The 17,431-nt window shown below is 38.9% G+C and overlaps 1 protein-coding gene across 5 annotated transcripts in view; it reads left to right on the forward strand.

Annotated features, from left to right (window-relative positions):
• Window positions 1-17,431, forward strand: part of DMD (dystrophin) — a 4,487,195-nt gene that overhangs the window by 4,247,214 nt on the left and 222,550 nt on the right. For all 5 annotated transcript variants that reach the window (XM_053707599.1, XM_053707595.1, XM_053707596.1 and 2 more), the window contains one exon: window positions 5,637-5,711. In XM_053707599.1, coding sequence (XP_053563574.1) covers window positions 5,637-5,711 — 75 coding nt within the window. The remainder of the gene's footprint in view (window positions 1-5,636; window positions 5,712-17,431) is intronic.

The raw sequence follows: 17,431 nt of genomic DNA on the forward strand, positions 1-17,431 counted from the left end.
ACACAGAGAGGGAAGGCACGCCACTGTGCACTCTAGGGGGGAACATGTCCCCACCCATGACTAGAGTGAGGCGGGAAATTACCTTAATAATATGGTTATAAAATGGATTTAGTATGTAATGTCCCTTTAAATGTCTTTACTGACACTTTTTTGTGTTAAAGGGACACTTAACACCAGAATGTTTTTTGTTTAAAAAGATAGATAATCCCTTTATTACCCATTCCCCAGTTTTGCATAACCAACACAGATATAATAATACACTTTTTACCTCTGTAATCACCTTGTATCTAAGCCTCTGCAGACTGTCCTCTTATTTCAGTTATTTTGACAGACTTGCATTTTAGCCAATCAGTGCTCACTCCTGGGTAAGTTCACGTGCGTGAGCTCAATATTATCTATTTGAAACATATGAACTAACACCCTCTACTGGTGGAAAAACTGTTAAAATGCATTCAGATTAGAGGCGGCCTTCAAGGTCTAAGAAATGTACTCAAATTTACTCTTAATAAAGGGACATTAAACCCAATTTTTTCTTTCATTATTCAGAAAGAGAATACAATTTTTTAAAAAAAGTTTCCATTTTACTTCTATTATTAAATTAATGTATTCCACCATAGAAGTCAATGGAGCAAAAAACTGGGGGGGGGGGGGGGGGGAAATTAACACCCTACTTGTGCACAAACCCGATGGCATACTCTCTAACTTGACGTGAAAATATGAATAATTCACTTTCTGATGTTCTTCACATAGCAGAATGTTCTATTTATTCACATATATATATATATATATATATATATATATATTATATTGGTATTTTGGTTTTTTATATATATATATATATATATATATATATATATATATATATATATATATGTGTGTGTGTACAGATTTATATAGGAATAGCTAGTTATAAAAACATTGAACACACACATATTTATATAGAAGTAGCTATTTATAAAAGCATTGAACATATTCTGCTATATGCAGAAAATTGGAATGTGAAATATTTACAATAAATACAAAGTAATAACACTTTATTGAAAATATTGCATAAATATGATTTTACATTGTTGCGTCTATTTAACTGCAAAGGGATCCAATGCACTTATATATGTGTATATATGTATTTGTATTTATATGTGTATGCATGTCTGTAAATGCATATATACACATAGTGTGCATGTATATGTGTGTGTATATATATATATATATATATATATATATATAGAAGTAACACCGTCGGATGCACTCTCAGGTCTTTTCAATTGATTCTTTAATGGAACGTTTTCGGGGTTCACAACCCCTTCATCAGCATGAACAAATAACCAAATATAACACAATTTATAGTGTGTCACACAGTGTCTCACCAAACAAAAGTTGCTTCCAAAAGTGCGCCAAAATATCGAGCGTGGAACGCATCTTGCGTTCCACCGTGATCATGTCAACCGGAAGTGATGTCACTTCCGGTTTCGTGACATGATCAAAACATATATACAATGCTTTGTGTTTCATTTAATAGCGATCTACATTGTGCTCAAAATTACCTTATAGGTATGTGTAAATGGTGCCAACAATCACAATGTTATTAGCTATGATCTGCAAATCAAATATGATCGTGTAAATAAACCGTCATGGCAACCGTAGCCATGGTTACAATACATGCCCAAATCAGTGTATTACTATAATAGTGAATTGTCTAGTGCAGCAAGTGTATATAGTGACAATAATTGCTAGGCATTCTGAGTCACGTCCAATCACAGCTATGCACAATAATCTATATAAATAAATAAAAAAGGGAATTAAACATAAAAGTAAACATAAAAAGTAGCGGTTCTTGCTGTGCTTGTTATCAATACATTTAGAAATGTGCACTACCTGCAGGATAGTGCATATACAGTATTTCCATGAAATCAATTTGCAACATTATTCTGTTGTGTTTTACCCTGAATATAAAGATAGGTAAATGATGTACCATAGCTAGTTAAACATGACTTATTATGTGAGCGTTCAAAATTAGCAAACAACAAAGTGCATCTATTCCTCTGTATGTTAGTGATATAATACAGGTATGTGGCCCACTGAGAAAATTCACTTAATGATGTAGTGAATTCACAGAGGGATCTGGATTAACATACTAGGACCAAGAGAGGCATACTAGGTCATGACAATATTAATTGTACCTCTATTTCTGTATGTATATTAATATGGCCTATAGCTGTTTGGTATTTAATATGGTGTATGGAAATGTATCTAGACTATGTCTAGGATGCAATCGCTTATAACACCAAGATGAAACAGGTAACAATGTCCAACATGTAGATGACCAAGTGTGGACATATAAGAACAGTCCATCTTATAACTCCTTAGTATTTGCAGTGACATTGGTTTATTCCCGGCTTAAGGTATAAAGTGCAAAATTGGGTAATCTCACCTCAGGGACCAGGCTTCCACAACCTAGATGGGGGAGATGTTCCACCACCCGGGTGTGTCGTAAGCGACCAGCTCACATCGCTCAGAAGAGCCATAGAGCTGGGAGCTAAAACGTAGCCACAATAACCCTGGGTTATACCCCAAGCATGTAGCACTACCTTATAACTTTAGGTAAGATTTTTGAAATCTGGGGTAGTGTTTAATCCGCCTGGATGTATGGTCCCCAATTTAAAGATCCACTGGGCTTCCCGTTTAAGTAATATCTTGCTCCTATACCCTCCCCGGTCAAGTGGGGGTATGTGGTCGATGAGGATATAGCGCATTGAAGAAACGGCATGGCCTTGCTTAGCACAATGGCGTGCAACAGGCTGGTCAGAATCCCCCTGTTTAAGTGCCGATCTAATTGCGTGCCTATGGTTTGCCATTCGTTCACGTAAGGTGCCTGTAGTTTTACCTACGTAAAAACATGAACATGGGCAAAAGAGGAGGTACACCACGTGTGTGGTAGTGCACGTGATAGAATGCTTAATCACATATCTTCGATTAGTATGTGGGTGATGAAAGGTTTTAGTACTGACCAAACCATTTCACGTTGTACAGCCTAAACATCTGTATGATCCTTTGATATTTATTTTAGCCCCTGTGGTGTAGCTAGATTTTTGATCAGTGCGCATCAAGAGGTCTTTAAGGTTAATGCCCCTCTTAAAGCCCACCATTGGTTGTACCTGCCGGGTGAATGTTAACTTAGGGCCTGACGTCATGATAGGCCAATGTTGATGTAGAATACGTCCGGTATTTTTGGTAGTTGGAGTAAATGTAGTGGTCATAATTAATCTATTACTCATGTCTCTCTTTGGTGTGGGCATGAGTAATAGATTAATTATGACCACTACATTTACTCCAACTACCAAAAATACCGGACGTATTCTACAGCAACATTGGCCTATCATGACGTCAGACCCTAAGTTAACATTCACCCGGCAGGTACAACCAATGGTGGGTTTTAAGAGGGGCATTAACCTTAAAGACCTCTTGATGCGCACTGATCAAAAATCTAGCTACACCACAGGGGCTAAAATAAATATCAAAGGATCATACAGATGTTTAGGCTGTACAACGTGCAATGGTTTGGTCAGTACTAAAACCTTTCATCACCCACATACTAATCGAAGATATGTGATAAAGCATTCTATCACGTGCACTACCACACACGTGGTGTACCTCCTCTTTTGCCCATGTTCATGTTTTTACGTAGGTAAAACTACAGGCACCTTACGTGAACGAATGGCAAACCACTTAAACAGGGGGATTCTGACCAGCCTGTTGCACGCCATTGTGCTAAGCAAGGCCATGCCGTTTCTTCAATGCGCTATATCCTCATCGACCACATACCCCCACTTGACCGGGGAGGGGATAGGAGCAAGATATTACTTAAACGGGAAGCCCAGTGGATCTTTAAATTGGGGACCATACATCCAGGCGGATTAAACACTACCCCAGATTTCAAAAATCTTACCTAAAGTTATAAGGTAGTGCTACATGCTTGGGGTATAACCCAGGGTCATTGTGGCTACGTTTTAGCTCCCAGCTCTATGGCTCTTCTGAGCGATGTGAGCTGGTCGCTTACGACACACCCGGGTGGAGGAACATCTCCCCCATCTAGGTTGTGGAAGCCTGGTCCCTGAGGTGAGATTACCCAATTTTGCACTTTATACCTTAAGCCGGGAATAAACCAATGTCACTGCAAATACTAAGGAGTTATAAGATGGACTGTTCTTATATGTCCACACTTGGTCATCTACATGTTGGACATTGTTACCTGTTTCATCTTGGTGTTATAAGCGATTGCATCCTAGACATAGTCTAGATACATTTCCATACACCATGTTAAATACCAAACAGCTATAGACCATATTAATATACATACAGAAATAGAGGTACAATTAATATTGTCATGACCTAGTATGCCTCTCTTGGTCCTAGTATGTTAATCCAGATCCCTCTGTGAATTCACTATATCATTAAGTGAATTTTCTCAGTGGGCCACATACCTGTATTATATCACTAACATACAGAGGAATAGATGCACTTTGTTGTTTGCTAATTTTGAACGCTCACATAATAAGTCATGTTTAACTAGCTATGGTACATCATTTACCTATCTTTATATTCAGGGTAAAACACAACAGAATAATGTTGCAAATTGATTTCATGGACATACTGTATATGCACTATCCTGCAGGTAGTGCACATTTCTAAATGTATTGATAACAAGCACAGCAAGAACCGCTACTTTTTATGTTTACTTTTATGTTTAATTCCCTTTTTTATTTATTTATGTATATAGATTATTGTGCATAGCTGTGATTGGACGTGACTCAGAATGCCTAGCAATTATTGTCACTATATACACTTGCTGCACTAGACAATTCACTATTATAGTAATACACTGATTTGGGCATGTATTGTAACCATGGCTACGGTTGCCATGACGGTTTATTTACACGATCATATTTGATTTGCAGATCATAGCTAATAACATTGTGATTGTTGGCACCATTTACACATACCTATAAGGTAATTTTGAGCACAATGTAGATCGCTATTAAATGAAACACAAAGCATTGTATATATGTTTTAATCATGTCACGAAACCGGAAGTGACATCACTTCCGGTTGACATGATCACGGTGGAACGCAAGATGCGTTCCACGCTCGATATATTGGCGCACTTTTGGAAGCAACTTTTGTTTGGTGAGACACTGTGTGACACACTATAAATTGTGTGATATTTGGTTATTTGTTCATGCTGATGAAGGGGTTGTGAACCCCGAAAACGTTCCATTAAAGAATCAATTGAAAAGACCTGAGAGTGCATCTGACTGTGTTACTTATATTGCTTATATTTGCACCCAGGCGGTTGCCTCTTGGTGGGCTGAGCTGGAAATTGCTTGAATATGAATATATATATATATACTGTATATATAATACACACACACATTGTAAATTGCTTTTACTTTAAGCTTGTAATACTAGCACTACACCTGACGTGCGCAAGCACCCTTATTAAACCCCATTTCGCTCACAAGTAACTGTTAGCGCGCCACTCGTAATCTGGCCTTAGAGGGTAATATATTTTGAGATGAATGTCCCTTTAAAAAATATGTAGCACTTAACTTACAAAATCCTTTTCCTTTTCCCCCCAGCTGATTTGAACAACGTTAGATTTTCAGCTTACAGAACTGCCATGAAGCTGCGGAGACTGCAGAAGGCCTTGTGCTGTGAGTATTCAAAACTTACCCTCTGTGTTTTTTGAGCTTTTTATCAAAGCAGTGACATTGTTTTTAGTCCTTATTTTCCTCACCTCAGTTGATTTGCTTTCCTTAAATTGTAAAACAGGTTTGTGTCTTTTGAATAAATTACCCTTGGCAATGCAGCAGCTGGTTAATGATCTCTGGATTCCTGATTATGTTTCCAATTCAGTAATTGAAATAGTCATTAACATTAGTAAGCTTTTTTTTTGTCATTACACCTAAGCAATCTGATAACGCATCACTATATACATTCTTCCGTTGTTTTGTATCCATTCCAAATGAGACCGACACAGTTACAAAATGCCACATTCTATTTTCTTACCCCCAACCTGTTTCCCATCTCAAGTATTCTCTTCGGTATTACCTAAGTATACAATGTGCTTACTCAAAAGCCATCCAATCATACACTGCTCTAACTATCCTCACTTGAGTGCCAGCCAAGCAAATGCCATACTGTGTCTCTCTTTAGCCATGCAAAATCTCCACATGATGATTGATTTCATCATAGTATTTTAAAGGGACATAAAGGAGAAATAATAAAATGCTTTAACCCCTTCACTCCCAGGACTTTAAGAGAAGACAACCCAAGGTATTGATCTAGGCCCATTTTGTTATGTCATGCAACCATTTCTCCGCCAAATTCGATCATATTAAAAAGAAAAAAAAAAAAGCGTTAACTTTTTCACAAACTTTGGGTCTCTCACTGAAATTTACATACCGCTTGTGCAATCATGGCAAAAATAATTGTAAAAGCTTCTTTGGGATCCCCTTTGTGTTCGTTTATACTATATTGTGATCTCTTGCACACGCTCAGAAGGAGCTGGGGTCTCAAAGTTTGCACATGAAGACTATGCACAATTTGATAATGGAATACTTTCATGTCTCTTTTAATTACAAGATCTTATTGCACTTTTCCTGGATTAACAGTATTTGTTTACTTCCCTCCCCCACCCCCATAAATAAAGTATACTCCTAGTTAAATTTTGGTCTGGACCAACAAGGTACTGATGGTCTGAAGCTGAATATGCCTTCTTAGCCAGTGTGTGTGTGTGTGTGTGTGTGTGTGTGTGTGTGTGGGGGGGGGGTATTTATGTGTAGTTGCCAATTTCTGGCTGTGTTCAGTTCAAGACTCTCAGTGCATTGTCCTTTTAATTGTGGCTAGGCCACAATAAATAATTGAATATAAATTATACAAACTGCAGTATTCACCAGGAACATTTAAACATTGTGTAGGTGTGCATTAAAACACATCTTCAGATAATTTTATATTTAAATCTTTAATAGGATTAGGGTATTAAGGTGATAATGGTGTGTATTTGACTGAGATATTGTATGGATTGTGGTTTGGCACTGGTTTGTACATTCTTGGCATTTTCGGAAGTTTAATATTTTCCTGAAAACTTTTCTAGGTAGTGAATAGGCTATGTCAGTTTCAATAAAGCTTTAAAAATTACTATTATGACTTCATGAGGAGTTGTGGTTAGAAATCTGTTTAGACTTGTCTTCATTTTTTACTTTGTTTATTGTAATTATTATCAAATCCAAGTTTGTTATTATTTCATAATAGCATTTAATTTGTTAGACAGGCATGGTTTAATTTAATCTATATTTATTAAAGGGGCAGTAAACACCTTGATATTTTTATACAAAATGTTTAGTTATGTTTAATGAAATAACTTTGAAGTATAGTTTATTTCTGCTCCATTTCATTTAATTTAGCTCTGAAAATTGAGTTTCTAATTCTCTGAACTTTAAATGTGCACCTTGTTACTTCTCAATACTAACCCTGTTACATATTTTAACTTATAGTTTTAACTGATAACAGCTGCAAATTATTAACTTCCTATCACTGTGATTAGCCTTGTAGTCCACAGGCTTAAGCCCTGATTCGCTCCTCCAAATAAGGCAAATGGTGGGTGGAGTTTGGCTATTGAAAAACAATTACTTTAAAAAGGATGTTTTTTAAAAAAAAAAAAACACGTTTGCACTTGTCTGATATGTTATATAGCAACACAATAGAAATACATGTAATTACAAGGTGTTTAGTGTCTCTTTTTAAAAGGAACACGTAAATATGGACTGCAACTCCAGAGCCCCAGGGAGTGAGCACACTTTTAATGTGGGGTTAAAAACTTGTGAGTGTGGTCTTCCAATTGTGATTAAATAAATACCAGTGAGAAGGGATATTAAAGGGACAGTATACTATAAAATAGTTTTTCCCTTAATGTGTTTACAATTACTTTTTGTACTAGCTGCAGAGTATAAAATGTATGATATTTGCTTTTTAAGGCTTATTTGTGTATATGAATGAGCTGAGTTTGTGTTTTGAAGCGACAACCTAATAAAATGGGTTGAGCTTGTAGGTATAGATAGAGGTGATGTTACAGAGTGCCTAAAATCTGAAGGTGACTATAGTGTAGTGAGTCTCATACAGTATCTAGTACTAAAAGACAATAATATATATTTAAAAAATCCTTCTAAAATTTAATACATCAAATAGAATTTAAAATCATGGATCCATGAATACAATAAAACATCAAAGCAAATTACCTACAACTGAATACATATGTGTAGAGGACCTCAGTCAAAATTGTCCAGAGATGGTCTGCTCATCAACAAATGATAGCACTATATAATATGGCAGTGGTCCCTACCAGACCCAGTGAGGGAACCTATATAAAAAATATGGTAATGTCCAAAAACCTATGTGTCAAAAGTGGAATATAACACTGGGAGTCTATTTAAAGACCATCCCTAGATCCTAATATAAAAAAGGGAGGAGAGTGATATCAAATGCTCTTGTGTATACACAAAATTGAAATTTTAAATATCCAAAAATTGTGAAGTGTGAAAATATGCAGAAAAAATGCAGAAAAAAGCAGAAAAAAACAAATAGATATATTCCAAATGAGAAAAAAAAGGTGTAAAGTTATAAAGTATATAATCAGAAATATCAAACTTGTATTCCTGGTGGTGGGAATCTCTGTGATGTGTCCAATGTCCCAGATGTCTTTGGAATTATTTTCTAGAGGTCCTGGGATATCATGTGAAATTTAAAATAGATAGTGCAGATTGTTTCCAGAATAAATGCTAATATCAGAATTAGGCTTACCAGTTAGAAGTCAACGCATTTTGGCCTTGTAAACAGGCTTTTCTCAAGATTAATAATTGTGTGTGACTGGTAGCCTTATATACTGATCTCTTAATGTCTTAATTGCATAGTTTGAGCGCCAATTGATTTTCTGAAAACCGGAAGTCATATGTAGGGACTTGGTTTACCTTCTGTTTATACATGGAACAATTGTGTCAGTTTCAATAGGCAAGATCGCCTTTGCCCACTTCCACTTTAACCATTTTTATCTAATTATTATCAATCTTTATAGTGTAGTTATCGGCATTTGTTATTGCCGTTAATCCTCAAATCCGATTGGATGTGATGTCCTATCCGCTTACTCGTAGGTCCGTGGCTATTGGATATGATACTGTTTAGTTTTTTTGGCAGCCTATGTGTCTAACAGCTGTTTGCTGTGTCAAATAGATAAGTGTGTCTAATGAATAATTAACGGGTCTTTCTCTTGTTAAGTGTATCCAGTCCACGGATCATCCATTACTTGTGGGATATTCTCCTTCCCAACAGGAAGTTGCAAGAGGATCACCCACAGCAGAGCTGCTATATAGCTCCTCCCCTCACTGCCATATCCATATCTTATAAAAGTGTAATATAAAACGTTTCCTGGCATGTTAATCGTTTTTATATATGTTTGGTGACAAAACTTATTGGGGCCTAGTTTTTTTCCACATGGCTGGCTTGATTTTTGCCTAGAAACAGGCTTTCCACTGTTGCAATATGAGTGGGAAGGGCCTATTTTAGTGCTTTTCTGTGCAGATAAAAATACTGACAGAGACATTCAGCTTCCCTCTGCATGATACAGGACATCTCTAAAGGGCTCAAAAGGCTTCAAAGTCGTGTTTGAGGAGGGTAACAATCACAGTAGACTGTGGCAGTTGTTGTGACTGTGTTTAAAAAACGTTTTTGTCATTTATTATTCTGTTTTTGTTATTACGGGGTTAATCATCCATTTGCAAGTGGGTGCAATGCTCTGCTGACTTGTTACATACACTGTAAAAATTTTGTTAGTGTAACTGCCTTTTTTCACTGTTATTTCAAATTTTGTCAAAATTTGTTTCTCTTAAAGGCACAGTAACATTTTTTTATATTGCTTGTTAACTTGCTTTAAAGTGTTTTCCAAGCTTGCTAGTCTCATTGCTAGTCTGTACAAACATGTCTGAAACAGAGGATACTTGTTCATTATGTTTAAAAGCCATGGTGGAGCCCCATAAGAGAATGTGTACTAAATGTATTGATTTCACCTTAAACAGTAAAGATCAGTCTTTATCTATAAAAGAATTGTCACCAGAGGGGTCTGTCGAGGGGGAAGTTATGCCGACTAACTCTCCCCACGTGTCGGACCCTTCGCCTCCCGCTCAAGGGACGCACGCTAATATGGCGCCAAGTACATCAGGGACGCCCATAGCGATTACTTTGCGGGACATGGCTGCAATCATAAATAATACCCTGTCAGAGGTATTATCCAGATTGCCTGAATTGAAAGGCAAGCGCGATAGCTCTGGGGTTAGACGAGATACAGAGCGCGTAGATGCTGTAAGAGCCATGTCTGATACTGCGTCACAATATGCAGAACCTGAGGACGGAGAGCTTCAGTCTGTGGGTGACGTCTCTGAATCGGGGAGACCTGATTCAGAGATTTCTAATTTTAAATTTAAGAGTGAGAACCTCCGTGTATTGCTTGGGGAGGTATTGGCTGCTCTGAATGACTGTGACACAATTGCAGTGCCAGAGAAATTGTGTAGGCTGGATAAATACTATGCAGTGCCGGTGAGTACTGATGTTTTTCCAATACCTAAAAGGCTTACAGAAATTATTAGTAAGGAGTGGGATAGGCCCTTTTCCCCAAATATAATCCGGTGATCAAAATTAAAAAATGTGATCAAAAAGTCAAGTAAAAAAAGGAAGAAGTAAAGAATGTCTGTTCAAATTAGTGTAAAACAGTCACACAGCCAAAAAAAAAAATGTGATGATTATCCTCCAAGATTGAGGGTGCAATGTGTCTTCTAAGCAAAGAATTCAACTCGCTGCAGATAAAAGTCCTTCTGCCAAAAAAAGAGAAATAAACGATAGTGTAGATGGTTTAAAAAGGATAATAATATTAGAATGTCACTCACCAGTCGATGCGTTTCGGTCATCCACTGACCTTTATCAAGACTTGATAAAGGTCAGTGGATGACCGAAACGCGTCGACAGACATTCTTTTCTTCTTCCTTTTTTTACTTGACTTTTTGATCACATTTTTTAATTTTGATCACCGGATTATATTTGGACACATTTGTGCAGACCACATTAGCACTATTATATATTTTTACTGTCATTATTTTTATTGTCAACCAGCTATGAAGACGGGTTGCACTTAGATAAGCACCGGTTTTGGATTTTATACTGGATTTTTTTCGTTTACACTGTTCTCTGCTTATCCTTTTTTCGTGCAGTTTTTTCACTATTTGTTAAATCCATTTTTCAATATATATATTTTTTCACTATTTTTCAAAATATATTTATTCTGTTTGTTTCTAATCAAAACACTACCGACTTTGACACATAATATTTAAGCTTACTATCCTTCACCACAAGGTGAAGACACATTTCTGTGATTAAAGGTACTAAGAACACCGCTCCAACACGCCCATAGGCCTACTATCAGAAGTCATTTTGTTATTTGTATTTTGTATTTTGTATTGCAACTCTTGCCATCTCCTAAGGAGTTTGGTATTTTAAATATTGTAAAATCTTGGATCCTCGATTATTGTTTTATTGTAACAAGTTTTAATTACATATGTCACACCATTTTATATTGTCACATTAAATTATCTAAACTGTTACATTGTTATATATTTTTATTCAAAAGCAAGTGCTTGAACTATACTCAGTGTTTACCATTTAGACCCTGCCATTGTTATTTGGCGCTTTGATAATACTTCTTCTGATTACTGGAGGTAAGGTTCATACCCTTCCTCAGGACAGGGCCAAATCAAAGGCCAAACAGTCTAATTTTCGTGCCTTTCGAAATTTCAAGGCAGGTGCAGCATCAACTTCCTCTGCTTCAAAACAAGAGAGAACTTTTGCTCAATCCAAACAGGCCTGGAAACCTAACCAGTCCTGGAACAAGGGCAAGCAGGCCAGAAAGCCTGCTGCTGCCTCTAAGACAGCATGAAGGAGCGGCCCCCTATCCGACAACGGATCTAGTAGGGGGCAGACTCTCTCTCTTCGCCCAGGCGTGGGCAAGAGATGTTCAGGATCCCTGGGCGTTGGAGATCATATCTCAGGGATATCTTCTGGACTTCAAAGCTTCTCCTCCACAAGGGAGATTTCACCTCAAGATTATCTGCAAACCAGATAAAGAAAGAGGCATTCCTAAGCTGCGTACTTGTAATGGGAGTGATCCATCCAGTTCCGCGGACGGAACAAGGACAGGGGTTTTATTCAAATCTGTTTGTGGTTCCCAAAAAAGAGGGAACCTTCAGACCAATTTTGGATTTAAAGATCCTAAACAAATTCCTCAGAGTTCCGTCATTCAAGATGGAAACTATTCAAACCATTTTACCCATGATCCAAGAGGGTCAGTACATGACCACAGTGGACTTAAAGGATGCCTACCTTCACATTGCGATTCACAAGAATCATCATCAGTTCCTGAGGTTTGCCTTTCTAGACAGGCATTACCAATTTGTAGCTCTTCCATTCGGGTTGGCTACAGCCCCAAGAATTTTTACAAAGGTTCTGGGCTTACTTCTGGCGGTCCTAAGACCGCGAGGCATAGCGGTGGCTCCTTACCTGGACGATATCCTGATACAGGCGTCAAGCTTTCAAATTGCCAAATCTCATACAGAGATAGTTCTGGCATTCCTGAGGTCGCATGGGTGGAAAGTGAACGAAGAAAAGACTTCTCTATCTCCTCTCACGAGGGTTTCCTTCCTAGGGACTCTAATAGATTCTGTAGAAATGAAAATTTACCTGACGGAGTCCAGGTTATCAAAACTTCTAAATGCTTGCCGTGTTCTTCACTCCATTCCGCGCCCCACGGTGGCTCAGTGCATGGAAGTAATCGGCTTAATGGTAGCGGCGATGGACATAGTGCCATTCGCGCGCCTGCATCTCAGACCGCTGCAATTATGCATGCTCAGTCAGTGGAATGGGGATTACACAGATTTGTCCCCTCTACTAAATCTGGATCAGGAAACTAGAGATTCTCTTCTCTGGTGGTTATCTCGGGCCCATCTGTCCAAGGGTATGACCTTTCGCAGACCAGATTGGACAATTGTAACAACAGATGCCAGCCTTCTAGGTTGGGGTGCAGTCTGGAACTCCCTGAAGGCTCAGGGTTCATAGACTCAGGAGGAGAAACTCCCCCCAATAAATATTCTGGCGTTAAGAGCAATATTCAATGCTCTTCTGGCTTGGCCTCAGCTAGCAACACTGAGGTTCATCAGATTTCAGTCGGACATCACGACTGTGGCTTACATCAACCATCAAGGGGGAACCAGAAGTTCCCTAGCAATGTCAGAAGTCTCCAAGATAATTCGCTGGGCAGAGACTCACTCTTGCCACCTGTCAGCGATCCATATCCCAGGTGTAGAGAACTGGGAGGCGGATTTTCTAAGTCGTCAGACTTTTCATCCAGGGGAATGGGAACTCCATCCGGAGGTGTTTGCTCAATTGGTTCTCAGTTGGGGAAAACCAGAATTGGATCTCATGGCGTCTTGCCAGAACGCCAAGCTTCCTTGTTACGGATCCAGGTCCAGGGACCCAGAAGCGGCACTGATAGATGCTCTAGCAGCGCCTTGGTTCTTCAACCTGGCTTATGTGTTTCCACCGTTTCCTCTGCTCCCTCGTCTGATTGCCAAAATCAAACAGGAAAGAGCATCGGTGATATTGATAGCGCCTGCGTGGCCACGCAGGACCTGGTATGCAGACCTAGTGGACATGTCATCCTTTCCACCATGGACTCTGCCTCTGAAACAAGACCTTCTAATACAAGGTCCTTTCAATCATCCGAATCTACTTTCTCTGAGACTGACTGCATGGAGATTGAACGCTTGATCCTATCAAAGCGTGGCTTCTCCGAGTCAGTAATTGATACCTTAATACAGGCACGAAAGCCTGTCACCAGGAAAATTTACCACAAGATATGGCGTAAATATCTTTGGTGTGAATCCAAGAATTACTCATGGAGTAGGGTTAGGATTCCTAGGATATTGTCCTTCCTCCAAGAGGGTTTGGACAAAGGATTATCAGCTAGTTCTTTAAAGGGACAGATTTCTGCTTTGTCTATTCTTTTACACAAGCGTCTGGCAGAAGTTCCAGACGTTCAGGCATTTTGTCAGGCTTTAGTTAGAATTAAGCCTGTGTTAAAACCTGTTGCTCCTCCATGGAGCTTAAACTTGGTTCTTAAAGTTCTTCAAGGGGTTCCGTTTGAACCCCTTCATTCTATTGATATCAAACTTCTTTCATGGAAAGTTCTTTTTCTGATAGCTGTTTCCTCAGCTCGAAGAGTCTCGGAGTTATCTGCCTTACATTGTGATTCTCCTTATCTGATCTTTCATTCAGATAAAGTTGTTCTGAGTACAAAACCTGGGTTTTTACCTAAGGTGGTTTCTAACAAGAATATCAATTAAGAGATTGTTGTTCCATCATTATGTCCTAATCCTTCTTCAAAGAAGGAACGTCTTTTGCATAATCTAGACGTAGTCCGTGCCTTGAAGTTTTACTTACAGGCTACTAAAGATTTTCGCCAAACATCTAACCTGTTTGTTGTTTACTCTGGACAGAGGAGAGGTCAGAAGGCCTCGGCAACCTCTCTTTCTTTTTAGCTTCGGAGTATAATCCGTTTAACCTATGAGACTGCTGGACAGCAGCCTCCTGAAAGGATTACAGCTCATTCTACTAGAGCTGTGGCTTCCACCTGGGCCTTTAAAAATGAGGCCTCTGTTGAACAGATTTGCAAGGCTGCAACTTGGTCTTCCCTTCATACTTTACAAATTTGATACTTTTGCTTCTTTGGAGGCTGTTTTTGGAAGAAAGGTTCTACAGGCAGTGGTTCCTTCCGTTTAAGTTCCTGCCTTGTCCCTCCCATTATCCGTGTACTTTAGCTTTGGTATTGGTATCCCACAAGTAATGGATGATCCGTGGACTGGATACACTTAACAAGAGAAAACATAATTTATGCTTACCTGATAAATTTATTTCTCTTGTAGTGTATCCAGTCCACGGCCCGCCCTGTCCTTTTCAGGCAGTTCTAAATTTTAATTAAACTACAGTCACCACTGCACCCTATGGTTTCTCCTTTCTCGGCTTGTTTCGGTCGAATGACTGGATATGGCAGTGAGGGGAGGAGCTATATAGCAGCTCTGCTGTGGGTGATCCTCTTGCAACTTCCTGTTGGGAAGGAGAATATCCCACAAGTAATGGATGATCCGTGGACTGGATACACTACAAGAGAAATAAATTTATCAGGTAAGCATAAATTATGTTTTTTGTAATTGGCCACAATGTTTCCATATATCAAAGAACTATTTAGATAAAGATTTGTCTCAAAACTTCTGGATAGTATTTACCAGAAGATTCTAAAAGATGACAAATGTATTTTTAAATTTTTTTTAAAAAAGCATATTAAAACCACATGAAACAGTCATATCTAAAACGGCTTCTAAAGATGTAACATGTATTGAAAACTATTTTAGAAGTGGTTTAAAACATAAACCTCTTAAAGTTACTTTTTGTAAACACCGTTCTAGGTGTGAAAGGCGTAATGTAATTACTATATGAGATTCTTGAAAGTAGTGAATTTAACCTTGAAAGAGAGATGTTATTTTTGTGAATGTTATTTTTATGAATATCGGTGAGAGTTGAACCAATTCGTCTTTATCAGACGGAGGCGTGTATATCATTCAAAAGGATATAAAAACAGCTCTTTTGAAACCACTGAAGGTCCCAATAACATACACCTTTCTAGGTTTCTTAATTGTTAAGTGCAAGAAGTAATGTATAATGTTGTCACTACATATGACTTCTGGTTTTCAGAAAATCAATTGGCGCTTAAACTATGCAATTAAGACATTAAGGCTACCAGTCACACACAGTTATTCGTCTTGAGAAAAGCCTGTTTATATGGCCAAAATGCGTTGACTTCTAACTGGTAAGCCTAATTCTGATATTAGCATTTATTCTGGAAACAATCTGCACTATCTATTTTAAATTTCACAGGATATCCCAGGACTAGAAAAGACATCTGGGACATTGGACACATCACAGAGATTCTCACCACCAGGAATACAAGTCTAGGGGTCGATCCGATAAAAATCGTCGCCCGCAAAAGTCGGTGACGCCAATATTTGCGCGGGTTTGGTATCCTATATACGGCGTAACCTAGAAGTTACGCGCGTATATTTCTGCCGTTGCCCGTAGTTTTTTGGGCCATAGGCAGGTATACCAAACCCGCGCAATTTGGTATCCAATATACAGCTTAAGGACTTACGTGGCGAAAATGGAGAAATCTTACTCCATTTTCACCTCGCCACAAAAAGCAGCCGTAAGAAGCCTTACGCTGACTATTGGAGCCCCGTAACTCCCTAAACTGGCTGCTAAAATAAACCTAACACCTAACGCATGCGCAATGTCTATCTCCCTGTCAACCGCGATCCCCCGCCGCAATCCCTAATAAAGTATTTAACCCCTAAACCGCCGCCATCTACATAAACTAACCCCCTACTGTGAGCCCCTAAAACCGCCACCATCTAACTGATCTATCCCCTAATGTGAACCCCTAAAACCGTCACCATCTAACTGATCTATCCCCTAATGTGAACCCCTTACACCGCCGCCATCTATATTAAAATTATTAACCCCTAATTTAATCTACCTACTGATTGGTTCAGCCAATCGGATTGAACTTGAGTCTGATTGGCTGATTCAATCAGCCAATCAGATTTTTCTACCTTAATTCCGATTGGCTGATGGAATCCTATCAGCCAAACGGAATTCGACGGACGCCATCTTGGATGACGTCATTTAAAGGAACCTCATTCGTCGGGAAGTCGTCGTGCCGGAAGGATGCTCCGCGGCGGAGGAGCGAAGTAAGAAGATTGAAGATGCCGATTTGCTTGAAGACGTCGCCGATGGAAGAAGACTCTCTGCCGCTTGCTTCAAGACATCGCCCGGATGGAAGAAGACTTCACTGCCGCTTGCTGGAACACATCGCCCGGATCGGATCAGGAGTTCTGCCCGGCGGGGTGAATACAAGGTAGGGAGATCTTCAGGGGGGGTAGTGTTAGGTTTATTTAAGGGGGTTTGGGTTAGATTAGGGCTATGTGGGTGGTGGGTTGTAATGTTGGGGGGTGGTATTGTGTTTTTTTTTTGCAGGCAAAAGAGCAGTTTTCTTTGGGGCACGCCCCCACAAAAGGCCCTTTTAAGGGCTGGTAAGGTAAAAGAGCTTTGAACTTGTTTTAATTTAGAATAGGGTAGGGAATTTTTTTATTTTGGGGGGCTTTATTATTTTATTAGGGGGCTTAGAATAGGTGTAATTAGCTTAAAAATCTTGTAATATTTTTTTTATTTT

Source organism: Bombina bombina, chromosome 3 (genome assembly GCF_027579735.1).
Source record: "Bombina bombina isolate aBomBom1 chromosome 3, aBomBom1.pri, whole genome shotgun sequence".
NCBI classification, from domain to species: Eukaryota; Metazoa; Chordata; class Amphibia; order Anura; family Bombinatoridae; genus Bombina; species Bombina bombina.